Source organism: Thermobia domestica, chromosome 10 (assembly GCF_964235325.1).
Source record: "Thermobia domestica chromosome 10, izTheDome1.hap1.1, whole genome shotgun sequence".
Lineage (NCBI taxonomy): Eukaryota > Metazoa > Arthropoda > Insecta > Zygentoma > Lepismatidae > Thermobia > Thermobia domestica.
Genome location: NC_137463.1, coordinates 103303373 through 103326427, shown reverse-complemented (window position 1 = coordinate 103326427; position 23055 = coordinate 103303373). Strand labels below are relative to the sequence as shown.

The window sequence follows — 23055 nt, the reverse complement described above, 5'->3', positions numbered from 1 at the left end:
CCTACACATCCAGGTACATTATATATAGATGTGCAGCCACGCCTTCGACATTGTCCCTGTAAATTCTCAATTCAGTTCACATACTCGTCCATGCCTAAGCTTGGGATTAAATGTCAACGCGATTGTAACCTAATAGCCTGACGAACCCAAACTAGACTCGACACTAATCTCAGCCACTGAAGACATTTTATTTTTCACCCTTCTCATCCTCATGCCGGTAGAGGTTGAACTTGGATTTTAACGCTATCACGATCGTAATTATTAATCTCACTGACATCGAGAATTCTGGATTCGACACTAATATCGGTCGATTCGATTATTTTTACATGTCAACCCCTTCCCTAGGGGTGCTAATGGGGATAAAAATGTAGACTTAAATGGTATAGGGAGGGTCGCCAATCAACTTAGGGACCCGGAAACTATGGATTCGATACTAATATCGGTTCTTTTTGATTATTTTTTTTCATGTCATGTCATACAAGGGCTAATGGGGGCTGAAATTGAATTTAAACGGCATCGGAAGTGTCGCTATTCATCTCAGCAACCACGATAGCTTTGGACTCTGCACTAATATCGGTCGTTTTTGATTATTTTATGTTACTCTCTTTCACTCTCCATGGGTGTGATAGAGGTCATACTCCTACAGGAGCCTGAACTTAATGATGAATTCGAACACAATTTCTAATTGTTCCTAAAGGGTAAGTCAGAGCGTAATTTTTAATAGTTCTCGCCATGAAATATCTTAACTTTTTCTTTCTGCCGTTTAACAATCATATCGCTGTCTTAATTTTTTCAATTGCAATCTAATGATTTGACATTCCGAATATTCTTAAAAGGTTGAATTGCTATCCTGACATCACGGTTAGCGAATAATTCTAACTGAAGAATGAAAACAAGTCAATGCACCTGGAATTAGTTACCAAGAAACAGTAATAAAACGTACGAATATCTTCTTTGCTTTTAGGTGCGGTTTCCTTCACGAATGTTGAACTAAAATACAGCTAAAATACAAATTTTATGTCACCATTTGATATTACGTTGATCTAAATAAAATAAAATATATGTACCTCCCAAGTGATATTCTATTTCATATCTGTAACTCAACATGCCAAAAAGAAAACTAACAACGCTTTGGTTTTACTCAGTACTTCTATACATAATAGTTTTTTCGGCAATATGTGGGTTAGCATTTAAAATAATTCGATCTTATTCTAGAGGTTACAGGAAATTTATTTTTATATACATTTTAATTAAAATTGTGTATTTCATCCAAGCACTACAACAGCCAACAAAAGTTTTCCCTTGCTAAGAAAATCAATTCAACGTATGCAGGAACAATCTTTTCTTAGCAATTGTAGTAGCATCAAACTGTTTTTATACTGTAAAACACAGTACTGATTATAATATTTAAATCCTCAGTAAAATCTGAGGAAATCACAGATAAATACATCCTCCCAGCTTTACAGGACACAAGGAATTATGGCTGCCCTGTCAGCCTTTGAATATGGCTTAACAGTGTTTCTCGGTGGACTTTGCTTTCGTCTGCTTCGTAACACTCGTGAGAATCGTGCACTCGTATGCCTTCCTCCCACCACCAGATCAGCCTTTTCTTGTAACACAACCTACATGAAACAAAATAAGTATTACATGCAATGTAAATGATAAATCACACAATACTAAGCAAAGTAGCACAATTAATAATATATTCATCCGGTATTTGAGATAACCTAGGTTTGGATAGGATGCTTTATTATTGTTTATTTAGTCCTACCATGTATTTTCATACACGGTTGTTATTGAAGAATTACGATCAAAGTTATCAAAAATATTTTCTGCATTCGATGTTTCGTTTCTATGGATTTACAAGAAATCTGACAACCTACAAATGATTCGAACTAAGAAAGAAGAAGAAAAAACATTTCATAATAAATAAAAAAACGTTCCCAACCGAAGTTTAGTACACGGAGTCAACCCAATGAGAACAGCGGCAGCTAAAGATAAGCATTCTTATGGGTAAGATTTGAACCCAGCACCAACCCATCATCACACTTGCAAACATTAATGTGGGTGCAAGACATGTCAGTTGTGAGACAAAGTGCACTTAATAAAAGGTCTTTCATTAAAATAAATAGACTTAAAAGTGATATATGCAATTATAAGCTAACCTTCGATTTGACAAAATGATGCTCGATCATTTACGTATCTACAACACTATTCATTTCAATGTATCTTTCTTCTCATCAAAGCGAAATATATCGACTTCTTTATAATTTGTAAGGTGCTTTCTTTTAGATATTTTCCACGTCTGTTACCATATTTACAGTTATATTAGAACTCATGGATCCTTTCCTACAACTCAAATCTTTCTACGACATGTACTGAATTATGAATTCAAAATTATGTAACTTACGAGAAATCAGCTATAGACTCCTTTTGGCACTGAAATGAGGAACGATTTGTTTTCGTGTTGAACCAATACTTGCATTTTTGTTTTCGACTCATGGCCATAACCCAAGGTTCTGAAAACACAGAAAGATAAAAGTTATAATATATTTATAAATATTCATATTAAGTTATATGAAAAACGCACACAAACATAAATATATTGAAAGTTGCTCTATTATTATGGAAAAAGAAATGTATAATTGTATTATTAGGTATAATATTATTTTATTAATAATCTAGAGCCATGGTTCCCAACCGGTACGTCGCACGGCTCCATATGATGTGTCGTGATATTTCAGAATTTAAAAATCATGAAGTATACAAGTCAACGCCTGCACTGGGACCGAAAATGATCAGTATTTCATTGTCATTATTTTGTACACAATTATAGTCTTACATTATTTGTATTATTATTATTATTATTATTATTATTAACAAAAATCAACCAAATGTGTCGCGATGCTGTGGCTGTTTAGTCAAAAAAAAAAAAAAAAAAAAAAGTTTGGGAAAAACTGAGGTAAAAAGAATGAGTCACTTTAGAACGTAAGAAGACTTTTCTCTCTCGTTAAAAACTTTACTTGGCGTTCTCGATGAAGGTCGTTAAAATTATAGACGAATTAAGAAACAAAAGACAATAAAGGAATACTTCGTAATTCGGTAAGTACATGCAAAATAATAACAATGTATTGTTGACCGACTGTACTTTCATGCATCTACTGTAATTGGCGCGTATACTTCTGGTACGCAAGGCACCAAATGGCAAGAGAGGATTTTAACTGATCCAGCATCACAGGGCATCTAGCGAGATATGTGAATAAAGAGGTGACAAACTCTGATTCTAGAAAGAAAGAAATGGGAGTTGGAAGCATTATGCTTTAACAGCTGAGAATCTGCCACATCGGCCGCCTCCAGTTTTTCATCAGCTCTAGCGCCAGTGATTTTGTTTGAAGTTTATTAATGGCAGGGAAATTAATTATACATATTATTAATGTATAATTATTTTCCTCCACTAGAGTTTTTACTTATTGAAGAATTTTCGGGCAAAATGTTTTCAATCATGATACTATACAAGTACCTAGTTTATTTATTTATTTTAATTACGGATGTAATAATCTAAGAACTGAACCATTTTAAACTCTACATTTTAAACTATCACTTTCGGTTTCTACCTCTTCCATGTCTGATGATTTAGTTTCTATATCCGTGGAGGATACCGAAAAACAAAAATGTTTTCAAAATGAAACTGATCTTAAATACCCATATTCTGAACATAATAAAGAATGACTACAGACATTCGTGCTTGTTAAACATATCTACTCTCCGAAAATTATATTTTACGTTCCAAAGTTTAAACCAAACTTATTCATTTGTTTCAACATAAAATGCAATAACGATCTAAGCACACAAAATTCTACTACAACACTTCTTAAATTTTTCGTATAAATATTGTGTTCCCAAATGTACATAACAAAGTTCTAACGTAAGGATTTTGAAACCACAATACAGTGAAAACTTGATCTTGTATTTTGTCGCGTAACAGTCTGATAGCACAGTTTCGGACATGTTGCTATGCTATGCCACAATTTAACTACATTATGCTTTAGGAACAATACATGAAGCTACAACTATTGACGAAGTTAAGTAATGCAGTAGACATTTACTCAACGATGCAATTTTCATACCTCCCAACTCAGCTTCGCTGAAGCCCTTACTTTTAGGTGCAAGCAATATCATAGTCATTAATAGTGCACCATATACTATGTGTAAAGACGAAATTTTTTCATTAATGCAATATGTGCGAAACGTTAAAAAAGTGCGTATATGTTTCAGGAAACCTCAAACTTTTCATTTCAGACCCAGAAATCACGTTTATATTATCGCGAATTTTTGCGAATTCGGTATTACTTACGATAAATGGGAATGAAAATGAAAAAGTGGAATTCTTGTTAATTATTGCTAATAATTAAAAAGAGCATTTCCAATATTATTTAACTTAAAAATGTTGCATTTATGAAAAAAACTCTGCGAGTTATTTGATCCAGAAACTGTTTCACTTCATAAAGATGTAGACATCAACAAAACTGAACTGTTGTTCAAATCCCTGACTGTGTTTTGCTGTGAAAATATTCATGATATATTGGCTGCTTACTGTGAATTTAAAAGTAAGATAATTGAGTTCTCAACAGTGAGAATAAGGAAGTTGACAATTTATCATTGTTAAACAGTTTAAAAGTTAACAACAGGTCTTTCGCTGTCAGCTCGTTACGTTTAATATGTTGCCAGTCTCAAGTGTTGATGAAGAGATGTTCTTTTCCAAGTATATGATTGTTACTGACAGGAGAACAAACTTAAAAGAAGAATTGGTAATGTCTTGCTGCATACTGTCCTTTAACTAAGGATGACGTTAGAGGAAGTGTTTAAATTTTTGCATTAATTTCTATATTTCAGTGAATACATTAGTTAGAAGGTGTACCTAATCCATGGTATATCCTCATTTTTGTATTAGATATACACCTTACTGCCAAAAACATACTGTTTACAAGTTCCATATTTAAAAAAAGTGCTACATTAAAAAATAAAATAATGCGACATAAATGCGAAAATTGTGATAATTAATGCTACAAAATATCAATTATTGCGAAAAAGTTTCGTCTCTAGCTATGTGCTAACTCCCTAACTGATGCAAAATATACTGAAACTTTAATACGCACCTTTTGTCATATTAAAAAACAGGACACCTCCAGGAATGAAAAATCTTTCATCATCTTCCAAACAATACGCTAACAGTGGCTGCCCACCTTTTTTTGATATACGCAAGTCTAACCTAAAATCAAAACACAGCATAATATTAATACGTAATATTTTCCAATATTAAATTAAGCCAAACAGAAAACCACAAATTATTCAATAGGTAGAAGAGGACAACGATAATTTAATGCACGCAATATCAACACTATGAAAACAACTAAGCCATTTATACCGCCATCAACACGAATCACTACATACCGATTTATGAATACGGTAATGCACTATTACGTGGCGTTACTGTCAATGGTCCCAAAAGGATTTAAGGTCTTTATTTTTTAACTTAGGGCTTTTCTTACCACATGTAAACAACCAACTGAGCCCATGTAAGACAGGAAGAGGGGAAAAACATTCTCAAGACAGTTTGTTACAGAATACATGAAATAAATTAGTAAACGTAAGGATAAGCGCAATAATGCAAAACTGATTATTGCTTTCGAAACTAAAAATTAACGCAGGGCTTCAATGTGAATAAAAGCATAACACAAATCACGTTCAAGTTCATATTGTTGTAAAACACACACGTGCAGTTGTTACAATCGAATTGTCAGTACGAAAATGTTCTAATAATTTTCTGAGAAACATTAGTATGTAATTAAATCAGTGAGTGAAAGAATAGTAGAAGTGCAAAATGGCACTTCATAAATAATTTAATAAGAAAATTATATTATGGTTTACTACACACAAAGTTAAATTTTAAATTACCTAGTAGATTGAAAACTTCTATATCAATACATAAGAATGCCTATTTTTATGCGTTCAATTATTATTTTTGGCAGTAAATATAATGGCTAACTTCGGACAAGTACTGCCTTCTACTCATCTATTCAATTTATGTATATTTGTGGTGTGCTTCTTATTAACTATTTTGTGGTGTGTGTGTTTCAAAGTGGATTTTTGCTAATGTTTATTTACAAATCCTCAAAATAGGTTACAATAGTATTTACAAATACAAATATACAATACTCTAATACAAGGTTCTCAGTAAATACAGGTGTTCCTCAACCAGACCACCTCAGGAAGGAGTCCTCAATAGCGAGCTACCTGAAGGGTTGTAGGACACGCTCTACTCCACAGCAAGTAGAGGGGGTTAAGATTCCTGTCAAGGCTCCGCTGCAAGCCCAGGCCGGGTTGTGGTTAAGATTCCTGTCAAGGCTCCGCTGCAAGCCCAGGCCGGGTTGTGGTCAGGATTCCCCCGCTGCTCCACTGCAAGCAGCAAAGAGAGATAAAGTCAAAGTCGTTAACTCCACTGCAAGCTAAGGCTTTGGGGTAGGGTAGGTGCTCTTCAGACTCCACTGCAAGTCTATGGAGAGGGGACAAGAAAACATGTGAAGATCGGACCCCATTATATAGGTGTCCTGGCGGCAGTGGCGCTGCTGCTGTCCTGTCGTCGTAGGAGCCAGTTGTCCATCGTTTGCTTCTTATAGTAAACCCACGTGGTGCGTACTACTCTGTCGTAAAACCATGTGATGATGTTCACAAACAAAAGCGTAAAGTATTGTTTGTATGCAGTAGCATGTGTGATATTACAATATTAATTGTATTATTTGCATATTTTTACGATTTCATGATTTCATCTAGGGAAGCAACTTTTGATTTAATGAAATGCACTTTGTTGCTATTATCGAAGCTCATTTTTCTAAATTTTTAATTATCTCTTATCTTTCACGATATTCGCTTTTAAAAAAGTGGGAGTGGGAACATTTTAAGATATACGGTCTAGAACAGCGCCTCTCACACCATGGTCCGCGCACCATAAGCGGTCTTCGAGATATATTCTTGTGGTGCTATTACATCGAACATTAGTCTAAGAAAAAGAACAGAAAAATAAAATTCAAGTGAATTGCGTATCATACACAGAATTTGAAAGAAACATTGGATATCATATACGCAAGCGTCTTTCACTGTTCCCTGTAACCTTCAATTACTTAAACTGATATGTACAGTAAAGAGTTTTATCTTGCAAGTTAGAGAAGAGAGGGAAAATATTTCCGATCCTGTTCACGTGATTTAACTCTATCGAAAAACATGCTGCTTTTACGTGTGAGGTCTGTACGCAAATGGCTCTTCGAAGCATAACAGTGTTTGCTGAGAGCAATCTTGGTTTCGATACTAACCTTAATGTTTTGCGATAGAGAGCACAATAATTCATACGTAATAGTTTACAAATGTCTTATTACTTGTTATAATAAATTTACACATGAAAATATTTACATTTTATCCCAGTAGTACCCACTTCCCCCCTAAGCGCTTGGGCGCAATCCTCCCAAATTTGCCGACCCCCCAAAAAACTACTTCACTTGATAGTCTTTGTCTTCTAAAATCACAGTATGTCTGCTTACGCCTCCCGCCACAATTTTATCCTTTTGATCAAAAGAGAATGATTTTTTATTTACGGGTTTAACATCCCATGATGTACTGAGGTTAACAGAGACAGAGATTATGGTAATGAAGGAAATGATGGAGCGAAGGAAGTGGGAGGAAACGAGAAACCTACGCATGTGGTGTTTGTCCACCACAAAGCTCTGTTGACGCGAACTGGAATCGAACCAGGAACCTCACGCACCATGGGTCGAAAACATGGGTTTAAAGTGCGAAACGCCAAGGAGCAGATAAATGTTTTGTTGCCTTTGTAAAATAAAATGAATCCCATATACATTTTTCCCACTCTTTCTCTTCACGATGACGGTAAACAAAATTTCGTGACTATTCAATCATTCTGTGTTCGCTTGAAGGCAAAACGTCATACAGCAAACAAGAGACTTCAACATGTATTAATGCAACAGATTGGACGTTTCTTCTCTTTTGTGTCACTAGACCAATATAAAATTAAGATAACTTTATTTAATACTATTTTAAAAATACTAAATTTGTTAATACCAGTAGAGCACAGCGTGTCCATAAAAATACTATCATACTATAAAATGGTATTACGTCGCTTTGGATAATCATATTTAAATGCAAATGGTCACATTTGCAACCAAAACTCAAATATTTTTTTTACTATACAGATATTGAGTGTAGGACCCACGACTGGCGATGCAGACATCAAGACGATATTCCCATTCACGCCACACACACTGCAACATATCTGATGAAATGGACTGGATGGCAGCATTGATACGAACTTGCACTTCTTGCAGGTTTTGAGGCAATGAGAGTACATATACATAATCCTTTACTTAAGTCACAGCCTGTAAAGTCAGGCGACCTCGGCGGCCACTTCTCGAAGACATCATCATTACCGGCACGTCCAATCCATCTCCCTGGAAGCCGTTCAATCAGTAGTTCCCTAACATGTAAATGCAAGTGAGGAAGTGCTCCATCTTGTTGAAAAATAAAGTAACTGCCTTCTTCTTCCAACTGTGGAAATAATCAATTAGTGAGCATGTCAAGATAAGTTGGACCTGTGACAGTGGCCTCTTAAAAGAAAAATGGGCCATAAACTTGACTTTCTGGGCCTTATGCAGAGTCGTTTTGATGCGTGATTAGTGCCATACTAAAGAGTTCGACTAACATATGTTTCCTACAGTATCTAGCCTTTAGTATGCGGCTAATCATACGTCAAAACGACTCTGCATAAGGTGGTTTGTGTTTTATCCCGCCCATTATGGACATTGTTGTCCACTGTTGACATGAACAAAAATATTTGAGCTTTCCTTTCAAGTGTGACCAATTTCATTTAACGATTATCCAAAGCGACGTAATACTACTTTAAAGTATGAACATATTTTTATGAACACGCTGTATATTAGTATGAATATATGCACAAAAAATTTATGTTTACGGGACAAGAGTACGGGGGTCTATAGAACATTCCAACTAATAAAAGTGGTCCTCACTTCAAACGTCGTAAGAATCGCTGCTTTAAAATAAATAAATTACCATCATACAGTATCGTCATAGTCTTAATATATTTTATTTTAAAAATATTGCCACTACTCTACCTAAATTATTTTTTTTACTAACCTTTGGAATATTTGTTCACAGTCCTCACATCTGAACAGCTCTTTAACGCGAATGGGTACAAAGTCGGGGCGACTTGGCTTGTTCAAAGCTTTGGCAAATTTGATACACATGTCATGCCTACAATGAAAATGAAATCACATTTTTAAACACACAAAGTATTAACCAAAAATTAATTGTCTGCTTTTTTATATTCCTAAAGAATTTTTATGGAGATTGTATTTTCCTAACTACTGTTAGATCAACGTTATGTATCCAATCTACAGTTTCCCCGGGAACTGCGTGTCTCAATACAGGCCAATGTCATGGGTGTGGAATTATTCGATTTCTACCCGGCTTATCACTTAATTATTACTTAATTTCACTTTTAAAATTTTCATTAGTCAACCGTAGAACCAGAAGCTATTAAACAATAGTAGAAAAATACAAAAAAAATCAGCACAATTTTCTTCTCTTGACTCTAATAGTCAATAATTTCTTTGATGCTGGAAAACGAAATTTCATTTTGTTTCCAAAACTTCTTAAAATAAATAAATAACTGAATGTCTTATCTATTGTCATATATATATGGGGGCTATAGCCCCTATAGTTCCCCCTTGGATCCGCGCCTGTATATAATGTACGGTTGTTATATATATTAAATACGTTAATTTAAACTTCTCTCAATTTGTTCGAGAATAACAATAAAAAGCTCCTACTGTTTTTCGTCGTCTGCCACATTTTTTTGGTTCATATATAGTCCTCTTTGGAAATGGATGACTGAACTACTCAATATATAGATTACTCATCCCTGCAGAAAAATATACGCATCCACTAGCACAATGCAGCGCAACAGGATATATTGTGAAGTTCATACAGTAAAAGATGCACTGTTTTACTAAAATGAAGAAATTATTTTAGTTGTAAAATTATTGGCGCTAAAATCACAGTAAAGCACTTCTACCAGATACGATAAAAATAATGCAGAAGCACTTCTAGTTGAAACAATAAAATGAAGCACTTCTAGGAGAAACAATAAAATAATGCAAAGACTACATTTCATGTTCGGATCGAGATGTTTTTTTCAAATTTAACTGGTGATCTACAATGAGAAAAACATATAACATATATTTAATTATTTCTGATTTATGTCAATTTGTACCTTATTTTGTAATTATTCCTCAAATTACATTACCTTGCTTTCAGATGGTGTTGCCGAATGTCTATTCCACCTAGATAAAGAGCGTCAATGATATGAAGAGCAGATGTTTTCTTTTGAGATTTGCCTTCTCCTCTCAGTTCTTGTACAAATTCTCCGTACAATAATGTGTCCGGTGACAACTCTAGACCAATACTAAGATACTTCCACTTTCCATCCTTCAGTTGGTAAATTCTATTCCGCCCTAAACCTATAAATGAAAACATATATATATATATATATATATATATATATATATACCATCACGTCTTGTTCAATATAAATTATTCAACAAATACAAAACTGAATTACTGTGTTATTTATGAACAGCATTTGACAATTCTGACCTGTTTCTGTCACGATTCAATGTTAACGATATTTTAACGAATTTAGATTTCCTGATGTATCAACGAACAAACATACACCAGCCTACTTGGTAATGGTAGCTACAAAATATATTTTTCATATTGGTAATAAAAGTACCCTACCTTGTATCCAAGGAGAAAAAAAAAAAAAAAGACTTAAAAAAAATCTCTGCTGTCTGGCAACTTTGCCAGTGCTCTGCTCGGTTAACCACACGTAGATTTCTTCCTTTTAATGGATTCCCTTTTCTTAAACATGGAAAATTGTAAAATATGTTATGGGATTGATGCGTTTCATTTTCTTGAAGCCTGGGTAGTATATTCACCCATTACTAATACAGTAGTTGCACCTATCTATCTGAAGAAACATGAAAGATTAACATTGTAACGGAAGAGAAAATATTTAGAAACATTTGTAGTAGGCACTAACACGCCTGCGTAGGTTATATCTTGGAGTAATAAACAATTGAAAAGCGGTCTACATTGTGTGCAAGAAATTAGATTTTATGCGCCAACTTTTATTAATAGACAGAAGATTTTTAAGTAGTGGAATTTATGGAGATATGACGAAGTTGGTGATAATACAAGTTTTTCAATTTTCTTAGGTATTTTATGTACAACCTCTGACAATAAAGATCGGTGAATGATTCCGTAAATAGAAAGTAGTTACAATATGAATGAAACTTACCTTACTGACCTTCGAAGTAGTTCCCTCCCGCAGCTATTCAACGCTGAGCACGGCTGTGCATGTCCTGGAAACTTTTCGAGAAATCTTCTTTCGGGATTGTGCTCAGGAACCTCGTCATGTTTCGTTAGATGTCTGGAATATCGTCAAATCTCTTTCCTTTCAACGCGTTTGAGGCGTGGGAACAAGAAGTCGGGAGGATTCAGATCTGGCGAGTATGGTGAATGGTCAATTTGCACATCCTTTTCGGGCCAGGAATCGTCTAATGATATTGGTTGTGAGGGCGAGCATTGTCGTGAACCAGAAACCATGAATCTTGTTCTGAGTACTGGGGTCATACCCTTCGCACACGTTTCATGAAACATCTGAAAATTTCAACGTATGCAGCAGCATTCAATGTTTTTCCCTCAGGTAGAAATTCCTTCTGGATTATGCCATTACTGTCAAAAAGGATGATTAGCATCGTTTTGATGCGTGATTTTTGTGCTTTGACCTTTTCCCGACGAAGTGATGCAGGAGAACGTCATTCCTTGTTGTGGCGTTTTGTTTCCGGATCGTACATCACACACTAGGATTCATCCTCAGCAACAATACATTTCAAGAAATTTGGACTTTCATCCATAGAATCCTGTAAGGCAAGAACACGTGCGTGCTTCTGGTCATCAGTCAAGTAATGTGGCACCAGTCAACTACATGTTTTCCTTTTCCCTCAGTCGTTGGTGAGGGTAAGTCTCACAGATTCACGGCTAATATTCAATTCATCAGCAATTATTCACACAGTTAATCGGCGATCGTTCGTGATTAATGTCTCCACCTTTTCAATGTTTTCGTCTGTGCGAGAGCTTGACGGCCTTCTGCTACGGGGGTTATCAGAAACACTATCCCGCCCTTCTCGGAAACGGCCGAACCACTCGTAAACACACTTCAAGGACATTGCTTGATGTTTTATGAAACCTGTAAGGGCATATCATAGGTATCTTTCGGTGTCCTGCCAAGCTTAAAACAAAACGTCAAATTGATCCTTTGTTCGTTCATTTTACTGTTCAGTTTGGAACCGGACACACTAACACTCACTTGGTATAACGCGTCTCACATAGACCACAGTTGACTCACAAATGAACAACAGTGGGTCCACAATGACGGCACCTGTCACTACTCGTGTGCAGTGTTTCGTTGCGCTAGTGTTGCCAGGTCAAGCACAGCGACCTCATTCACCCAACTTTATTGTCAGAGGTTGTATATAAACAAAAAATATAAAGTTTTTATCGATAGAGTCAGAGTTTTCTTGAGTTAAGATTACATCTCATTGAAAAGTTTCTTCTTCTCGGATAATCTTTATCACCAGCACCTACCATATTAATTGAGTTGAGCAAGCGATGTTCTCTATGGTTCACTTCTGCGCTCTTAGTCCCAAAATTACTTGTAAGCGATCGTCAGGAAACTAGGTACTGTGATTGAAGTCACCGAAAGGAAAGTTTCTCGACGTGACTTTTTTCCATCGATTACGTCTTTCAGTATAATATTAAATTGGAACACTGAGCAACGTCACGTTTACACCAAGTGAAGGAGTTTAGTTTGTATGATGTTATACTTTCTTAATATTGAAACTGGAAGTGGTAGTAGACTTCTACCACTTCCGGTTTTATTAGAGAATTTAGAATAGAGATGGAATAATCTTAGAATGCTTAATTGATTAGAAAACAGCTTTTCGCTATCTATTACCATTTTTGCTCTATAGTGATCAACGCTTGAAACTAGAAATTGTTGATTTCTACTAGGGAAGGCCACAATTTTCCGGAATCAGAAATTTCACTTTCCGGATTTCGAAAATCCGAATAAATCCGGAAATCGGAAAAATCCGGAATTTAGAAGATTCCGATTCCGGAAAAACTGCGGAATTTTCTAAATTCCGGATTTTTCCCGAAATCCGGAATTTTTCGATTTTACTTTTCGGATTCCGGAAAGTAAAATTTCCGGAATTGGCAATCCCTAATTTCTACCATTTCCGGTCTGATTATCACCTACATCAACAAACTCGATTCCTACTTGTGACCCCCTGCATCTTGGTCAAAACTGAAAATGATACATCGAGTACTTCTTAAGAGTTTTGCCTCCCGAACGGACGGACACACGGACAGATAGGGTAAATATATAAAGATGTCTTTGTTGGTAGACCAAACTTCTTCAGAACTTTCCAACATACATAACATTGCAATATATCTTTGCTGTCACACCTATCAGTGAGTTCAACACTGTTTCACAAGAAAATACAATTTGCGCCGTACTGCGACTAAATCAATTTTGTGCACTGTGACTTTCACGTGTCGGTAACTTTACTTAACACATTGATAAAATTCAGAAACCAACTCCGGAACATTGTGAATGGTTCAATGTTAAAATTTATTACTGTAAATATGATTTCTCGATCTACATATTTTTGGAAAGTTACATTAGACGGGGCAATTACCTGAATTCTTCGTTCCATTAAATGAATTGTTAATATTCTTCGTTCCATTAAATGAATTGTTAATATCTCATAAGGTGGAAAAACGTGTTACATTGTTTTCTGCACCTAGAGCAGAGCAAAATTTCTAGGCATATTAGTTCTATTCATCAAAATTATTTTTGTAAATGTGCTTTTAAGTCGTTATGTATTACGCAGCCATTATTTAGGTTTGAATAAAGCAGAGAAAATTCTCACTTACAATGTTCAATGTTAATTGAAAAAGATTAAAGAACGGTATATTGACGGAGCAAGCGTCCGAATTCCTTACTCCACTTAATGTACCGCCAATAGCTACGAAAACAGGTAAATTCATGAAACAATTTGTGCGTCCATTCCCGAGCAAATGGCGAAGTATTGTTATTCTACTTATGAACGGTTATTTTTGAACGTCGAGATTTCTAAGATAGACGGTCCTTCAGATACGACTGCAAGTGATTTCTTCGGTGGATTTACCTAGAAAATTAAAATATGCGTTAACACTTGCGTGTTACTGCTAAGCCCGATCAACTTAGCATTTCAAATACGACAGTTACCTTCTATATGATTATATTTGTAATGAATTGAAATATTTCAAGTTTCATGATTATGTTCACAAGGTTACACGTGAAGGATGATTAATTCAACTGAATTATGATAACTGATTATTCTAGCTTTGGAACTGCATATAACTTAAATCTGACAAAAGCAAACGCTTATTGTTACTAATCTGATTTACAGTTTCAGCAATATCGCTGTCTTCACCAAAACGTTATGAAAGTACAACGTAAGGCTACAGCTTACATAATTCAAAAAACGAAAGGTCACTTCAAACAATACTTTTATTTTTATGAAGTACAGACCTCAACTTTTAATTAGGTTCACACAATTTCGCTTGTTATATATTTTACCTATTATAATGAAATGAAAACAAGCATAATAAGAAAGTAAGAGAGAAAAAGGCATTAATGGATTTGACTTAACTACACGTAACAGTGAAACGAAGTATTAGCTAAGATAGAAATGAACGTGAAAAAAAAGAAGAACGCAGGTCTGTAACTAATTAAAAATTTAGAGCTGTAAAAATGAGAGAGAATGTTATTGGTTGTTAGAAATGATCTCTTACTGTTCTGAAATATAACAGCTGTAGGTTTAGATTGTAACTTTTATATATACTTGTTTAGTTCATATCCAATGATTTTTGACAAAGGAAACGGTGACTAGATATATATTAAAAATCAAACCGAAGTCTAAGAGTGCCAAATCAAAACGCGGCCTCAGTTGACTACGATACTACCCTGTATTATTTTGGTCTTCACTTAATGGAATTATCATTTGATAGTAGGTTTTAAGTAAACAAATAAATAACAGCGAGAATGAAAGGAATCGGCAACGACACGCTACAATTAACGTAACTAACTTGCAGAAAAGTTTTATTAAAATGCACATAATTTATCATTTTAGCTTTCAACATTTTATTACTAAGTTTCATCTATGTTTAAGATCATGGCCTTACCATAAAATTGAAAAGGTACAGCGGATCATAATTTTAAAATATCCGAAAGGTTGCTATGTCTAATGCGAGCCCCGTGCCAGGCTAAGCAGCGTGACGAAGGAATCCCCAATGCTCCGTGGTAAGCAGTGAGGAGAAGTAATCACAGAGCCTCGTAGCAGGCTAAGCCAGAAGGAAAGGAATAGCCAAGAGTTCCGTGGCAGACTAGAGGCTTAGGGTTAGGTTACTCATAATGTTCCGTGGCAAACAGTAGGAGGGATACCAATGAACTGATGTTGAACTGCCGGCAGCTGCGTCCCATTATATAGGCGTCCTGGCGGCGGTGGCGCTGTTGCTCCGATGTCATCGTGTGCTTCGTAGGAGGATCCAGAGATTAGTCATCTGCTGGTTGTAGCAAATCCACGTGGTGCGTAGTATCCTGACGTAAAAACCATGAGATGGTGTTTGTGAACACAAGTGTAAAATATTGTTCGTATACAATACCATGTGGGATATTACAATATATATTTGGTAGTTTGTTATATTATTCCTGTATACGTAGGAGATTTTTCAAATATCAAATACTAGCTGAAATACCCGGCACTGTATAGGAAGAACAATGTTTATGCACGATATTTGAAAATAAACAACTGAGTAGAATAAATAACGACGAGTAGCACCGAAAGATAAGAGGTGAGTAGAATAAATAATGACGAGTAGCGCCGAAAGATAAGAGGTGAGTAGAATAAATAACGACGAGCGGCGCCGAAAGGTAAGAGGTAAGTAGAATAAATAACGACGAGTAGCGCCGAAAGACAAGAGGTAAGTAGAATAAATAACGACGAGTAGTGCCCAAAGATATGAGGTGAGTAGAATAAACAATGACGAGTAGCGCCGAAAGATAAGAGGTGCGTGGAATAAATAGCGACGAGTACTGCCGAAAGATAAGAGGTGAGTAGAATAAATAACATAAAGCAACGCTTTCGGCGTTTCCGTTTCAAAAATTAAAGAACCGAGTAGAATAAGTAACGACAAGCAAGGGCTGTCAAAAATAAAGAACTGAGTAAAATAAATAATTACGAGCACAGTCTTGGCGTTGCCATGCACGTTCTTGACTAAAAATAGTCTTATAAATGTCATTGAAACTATCAACTCAGCTACCCCGAAAACTATGAACTCGACACTAATATCGGTAATTTTCTATTATTTCCACAGGTCATACCCCTACCCACCCCTAGGGATGTCATACCCTCACAATATTTTTCCAGGTTATAAGTCATATGTGTATGTCAACTTGTTTTTAGAAATGAGCTTACATACCGAATTTCATCTTAACGTAAGAAATTCTATTTTTTAAATTTTTTTTTTACATAAATTCTTAACCACCTCTACCTTTTTAATGTCCCTCCTCCTCCTTAGAATACGAACCAGAAAGTTCTATATACCCTATGAACTCTTCCAAACTATGGTCTCGTCCATAAAATCAATTTGAAGTATGCTAAGAGAACGGTATAGATTTATACACCGGGCAAACATACACACAAACACAAATTCATTTTTTATATATAGAATAAGCGTCTTCTGTAAAGGTACACGTAACAGATTTCTACTTATGGTTTCATATTTTGTTATAACTTGAAAAGAGTACCGAACATTATTCGGGTATTCCATGGATATATTGCACTTTAGAATAATCCTATTCTATCCTTCAAATAACCAAAACAGAACAATTCTGTCATCTCACGGGTTGAAAATTAGCACTCGCCCAATGGCGAACGGGTCATTTAGAACGGTCCCATGTTTTATTTGAACTTTTTTTTCCTATTTTTCTTCCTTTTTTCGGTCATCGGCCTAGGTATGCTTCTTTTAACCTACGTACCATGCAGTAGCATTTCTATTACTCTAGCATGCTTTATTTGTCAACCACAGCAAGCTTTATTCGTCTGGGTCTCGAATGATCCAGTGTGTGCCGTTTACGTGAAGGATATTTTATTTGTCTCGTCTACCTCACACTGTCTGATTTATTAACATTTTCTCACTCTGCATGATCATTTCTACTTTTTGCTCATTCCCTTAGCATGATCCATGTTAGCAGTGTTGCCAGGTGGCCAAAAATTTCCCACTAAGCGGAAAATTCATATCAGTGGCAGGAATGCGGGGTATTTCCTTCTAAATATGGAGGATACGAGGTAATTTTCTTCAAAATATGTACCAATGTAAACGTATGGTAAAACTTTTGGATATATATTTATATCTAGGTGTGTTTGTGTGCATTATTTATTTGCGGGAAACATTGAATCATATTGGAAAATGTCGTGTCTACGGACGGGAAATTTCCTTTCACGAACTGGTAACACTGCCTGTTAGAGTAAATATCAAACATTTTATTCCAGTTTCACTTCTGGAGGCAAAGAATGTAAATAAACTGTGCGTGTCTGTTCTCTGTGCGGTAATAATGTCCGAGTAAAAGTATTGAAAACTTCAGATGAGATATTTCGTGAACTGATTAGACAGCAAAAAGAGGAGTCTGGGTTCCGCCCCCCCTCCTCCAAACACACTTTTTACCTTCTAGATCCGCCGCCACTGAAGACTAATATGCTCATCACTAACATCAAGCTTTAAATTAATTGGAAATTTAGTAATAATACTATGTTTTCCTTTAAAAAAAAATAAAAAATAAAAAAATAAAAAAAAATAATTAAAAAAATATTGATGGGTCAAAAGTAACCCTATGTTCGTCAGAAGCGTTATTTCTAATATCTTTGCTCGGCAAGTGTTAATCGTGCAACTTACAATAACTAAACAAAATATTTTGACCATTAAGGAAACAACATGGAGCACTGCGTATGTGTGTGGTAAAAGGACAGTAATATTTTTCTGTACAACTATGAAGATAAGAAAACTTGTTAATAGTCAGTGCCGTTAAATCATTCCGAAACAAAGGAACGCTACTATACTCGACAGAGATGTTTCTTTGTTTAGCAATTTTCAAACGAAAAAAAAAAATGTACTCACATGCACTATGAAAGCACATAAACTTGAATTTTAAGATGTTCCTCAGCGACAATCTACGCCAAAATCATTAAGAAATTTAGCAAGAAAGAGTAGAATAAATAAGTATTCTTCAAAGCACATCAGTCTTACCAAAGAATGAAAAAGTAGCAAATGATTAACTAGTGTACATACTAAACAAGAAAAGAAAAAATAAAATAAATCAGGAAATAGTGATCTTTGGCAATGGTATTTTTATGCTAATTTATCTACTACAGAGAATATGCAACTTACCTAAGATGAACGTGCATGCATTTTCCTTTCGTGTGCTGCCTATAACTACACAACTCCAGTCATATACATTTTTCAAGCAATTTTTCAGATTAGAATGAGTCAGTACTTGTCCTGATTCGGACGTCCAACCTGAAAATGAACAGTTCAATCATATTTTTTTATTTATTTATTTATTTTTTTTTATTTTTTTATTTATTTATTTATTTTTTTTTTACTATACCTTACTTATTATTAATGAACAGCCCTTATATGATAAAGTTGAAATATGGGTTATATACGCTTTGGCCGGAAGCTGTTTACATAGAAACAAGACTCTCAATACTGAACAGCTTACAAAATTCTGTTTTCCATTTGAAATTCTACAGTTACGATCAATGTTCTTATAATATTTGTTCTTATGTTAATATAATACTTTACCTTTTTATTTTTAGGGAAACTATAGCCTGCGTTCTGTAGCTTTTATTCTTCTTTCTTTTTTTGATATATATATGTACAAGTACACGAACTTTTGAAAAGATCCAATTGGGTCTGACATTTTTAATTAATATTATATCTTCACAACGATTTTAAAAGCATATTAATGGAATACAAATATGGGTAATATTTGTGGAAGAAGCAAGAAAAAACGGAAAGAGGGATTTACTGTACTAACAGATACTTTCATAAGGAATTAACTAAACTACTTTTACAAGGCAGTATTGTCTAATCTCTGATCTTGGACAAAAATTTACCATGAACCATTAATTAATTAAATGACTAACTGTTAATTATGATAACAATACGAAGATTGGGAGAAAACTGAGAAAAACCTACGAACATGATTTGCTCTTAGTTGAAACTCATTACATATATAAGATGTAAAATAAGCCAGTTAAACCTAACAGCACAGTTTGCTTTTCTGTCGTACTGCACTTACAAAAGTTAACATAGCTGTTACAGAGCATCAAAGTAAGTAATTTACTTTTTATTTTCTATACTTGTGCTACTCTGTCGAAGTAGAAAATCAACAGATTCGAATCTATGAAAAATTACTCATACCAGTGCATTTTAAAAAATCGTAGTATAAAGTACAAACTTTACATGTACAGTTTTTAGTATGTAATGGTGCTTAAATTGAGGTCATACTACATACGTACTGCTGTATCTGAAGTACGGATAAAATGAAATACAAGAACCTAACAAAAGATTCCTAGGTAGCAGGCTAAAGTCTTGTCCGAAATTATCTGAAGGAAAATACAAGAAAATGGAAGTTTCAACTCCAAATGATATTCCATATTTTAACCCTAAGGAAGTGAATACCGTATATGTGTTTATATTCTAAATATTGACAAATTTTGATGTATTACTAATATAAGGGGTGAAACACTGCAATTTTATTGAAACATAATAGGGAAAGAGCATCATATTAACTTGGGCACAAAGGATTACTACATCTGCAGGAAATCTACATAGATATCTAACAATTTTAACAGGAGGTTACATTAAGGCCAAACAGAAGACAGCGCATTATTCGAATTTCAACCGCAATGTAGATTGTACACTGCGTCTTTACTCTTCAAATGTTTGCAAAGTGTAGAGTAACGAAATCACTGATGACGACGTGCAGTCATGTTTAAAAAAAAAAAAAAAAAAAACTGAACACCAACCTTTCTTACCAAGTGCTACATCCTTGTATCCAGATAGAATTACAGCGAGAGAATACATATATTCTCAGTCTCTCTGCATCTTTCTCGCACGCTTGTACCCAACATTATATTACCATCGATGCTAATAGACAGCTTTTAAAACAGGGGTGAGTCGAAATGAGGACTATGAGGAACAGGATAGAAGAAACAGTAGCTCCGGTGAAATTTTGCATGCTCAATGTAAGCTAGCGCCTTGTCTATTTGGGGTGATGTGTGGTCAGTACATCGACCTTCCCACTATTACAACTACTTGAGTTTAAACTAAAAAACTTCCTGCCACAGAGCTTCGAATTATTTAAGATAATTAACAGTCGATTTTACATTGATGAATGTGTAGTCAATTTCACGAGTTCCATTGCCGTTTATGGATGAGTTAACAGCTTTAGTCACTTTCACTCCCAATCTGAGTGTAAGTATCTAAAATTTGCATCTACGGTTCCAAACAATACTTCTGTTAGGTAAAGAAAGCATAGGCCGGTGTATGTTTCACTTCATTTTCATGTAAATATCCTCCCCCCTTAATTGTCTTATCTATTTGTTCTTTAGTGTTTCCACTTTCAGAAACTTAAGACAAAAATTAAAAATTCTCTCTTTCATTATATTTACAAGCCAATGCAAAACATAACCATTGTAAGTTCCATATGCTGCTCACGTCTTTGAAATCCACCGGAAACAAATGAACATCAAGTAGTGGCGGAAATACGTCATGCTTAACCTGTCCACTGCTGGTTTCCTTGATCGCTACTTCGTTCATTTAAGGTATTCCCAACTGTCCTTACGACGGACGATAATACTGAGTTGAGTTGATTTTAGTTTAGCGTCCCTTTCAGCAACGAGGCTATATGAGACGTGGACCTACTGATTAACGTGGAATCCGAACCACATGAACTCCCGCCGGGAATCGAACCCGGGTCTCCCACGCCAAAGGCGCGTACGCTAACCGCTTAGCCGCGAAGGAGCTCGACGATAATACTGACTCTCAATGACTACTCATTCAAGAATTGGTTAGGCCAGGTTCCACTGATTTCGTGATGGCACGGAAAACCACAGACTGAAGTTCACGCAAAATTAAAAATCAGATCACTGAAATGGTGGAGACTCGAATCCCGACTTCCGACTTGTTAGACAAGTGATCTCCTCTTTGCGCCAGTTTTCAGTACTTTGGTCTTTTTACTCTTTAAGCACCGACTAAAAACCCATCTGCTGGCATACGGAGGAGGGAACTATAATGCATTAAATACAAATACATTAGCATATACATTGGATTTAGTTTATCATGTATTAAACCTTTAATTCGCAAGCATTGACCAGTTCTAGTTAAAACATTTCGGTTTGTTTTTATGATTGAAACACATCTTTCTGATCATGATTTCGTACTTTTTAATGTATTTTCGAATTTTGGATACAAAATACAGAATATTTATTTCCTAACAACATTGTCATAATATCATGTGTTGCGAGTGAGTAACACTGGCCGTAATATGGTCAATTATAATTACGAATATTTCTCAGAAGGAGTAATTACTGTAGCTCCAGTTTTGTTGAAATATCTTCCTACAGACCAAATAACCACAAGCTTTCGCAGAACTCGGGAGATAAAGTTCTTCAGTACTGAGTTTGATTGCGCCTGTTGACGAAGATTACAACTATATAAACATATGATCCACAAATCACGTATATGAATATTGTATGAAAGCAATAATGCTAATAAAACGATCACTTAAGTTATCATTCGTGCGTATAACGCAATAGAAAGCGATGTTACTTGTAAGCAACATGGCCAAATAAAGGGTTAAAGTAAAGCTACGTACAAAGACAATAAAATATAGTTCGAGTTATTCTTTTAATGGAGGTTAAATTTTATATAACACTGAATTACTATCTCGAAATTCAATAATCACACTAATTAGCAATTTAATAATAATGTACGATGTATTTTTTAAAAAGCCCGGTTTCTTAAGTTTAAAAGAAAATTACCATTTACGTTACATGGATTCAGTATACATCGTCAGCAGCGAAAAGTTTATGATGTGTGAGGTATAAATCTACAATTCTTCAATACTCTCTGGGTCACAAGACACATCTACAAGGTAATCCAACTCATTCCAGATGTTGTGTAATATGTCATATGTCCATTGTAATGGCCTGCACTGAATGCGTTATTCGATATAGAAGTTGCTGAATTGATATTGGCATAAACGCTGTCTTTGAAAAATCCCGAAAGAAAGAAATGCATGTGCAATGTGGCCTCATCGCACAAGATCACTGTTTCCATACAACTATCTAATTTCATTTTCAATGTATTTCCTCGCACGGCTCATATCTCTTAATTTTGTCTGACGCTGTAAGTGGTTTCAGCAATTGCAGCATGTACGGTTAAGGTACGACTTCTTACACAACACTTTTCACACTCTCTTTTGGCATGTCTGATTCTCTGCCGTTTTTGCCACTGGCTTATGGGAACTTTACTTAAACGCCTCACGCACTCTTTCCACGCCCTCAGCGAATACACAACGGTGACCAAGATTTCTGCCTTTACACACGCGTCCAATTGCCACAAACTATCGATTCCATCTGTTTATATTATTTTTTAAATGTTTATTATTATTATTATTATTATTATTATTATTATTATTATTATTATTATTATTATTATTATTATTATTATTAC

General features: G+C 35.1%; 1 protein-coding gene across 1 annotated transcript in view; it reads right to left on the bottom strand.

Moving 5' to 3' along the window:
• Positions 1-1244: 1244 nt before the first annotated feature.
• The window catches only part of Cmtr1 (Cap methyltransferase 1), a 97520-nt gene continuing 75709 nt past the window's right edge, over positions 1245-23055 (bottom strand). The window contains exons 13-18 of the mRNA XM_081728339.1: positions 18700-18828; positions 10391-10604; positions 9220-9336; positions 5157-5269; positions 2411-2519; positions 1245-1622 (exon numbers count right to left, since the gene is read on the bottom strand). Of these exons, the coding sequence (XP_081584465.1) occupies positions 1478-1622; positions 2411-2519; positions 5157-5269; positions 9220-9336; positions 10391-10604; positions 18700-18828 (827 nt within the window). The 3' untranslated portion in view covers positions 1245-1477. The remainder of the gene's footprint in view (positions 1623-2410; positions 2520-5156; positions 5270-9219; positions 9337-10390; positions 10605-18699; positions 18829-23055) is intronic.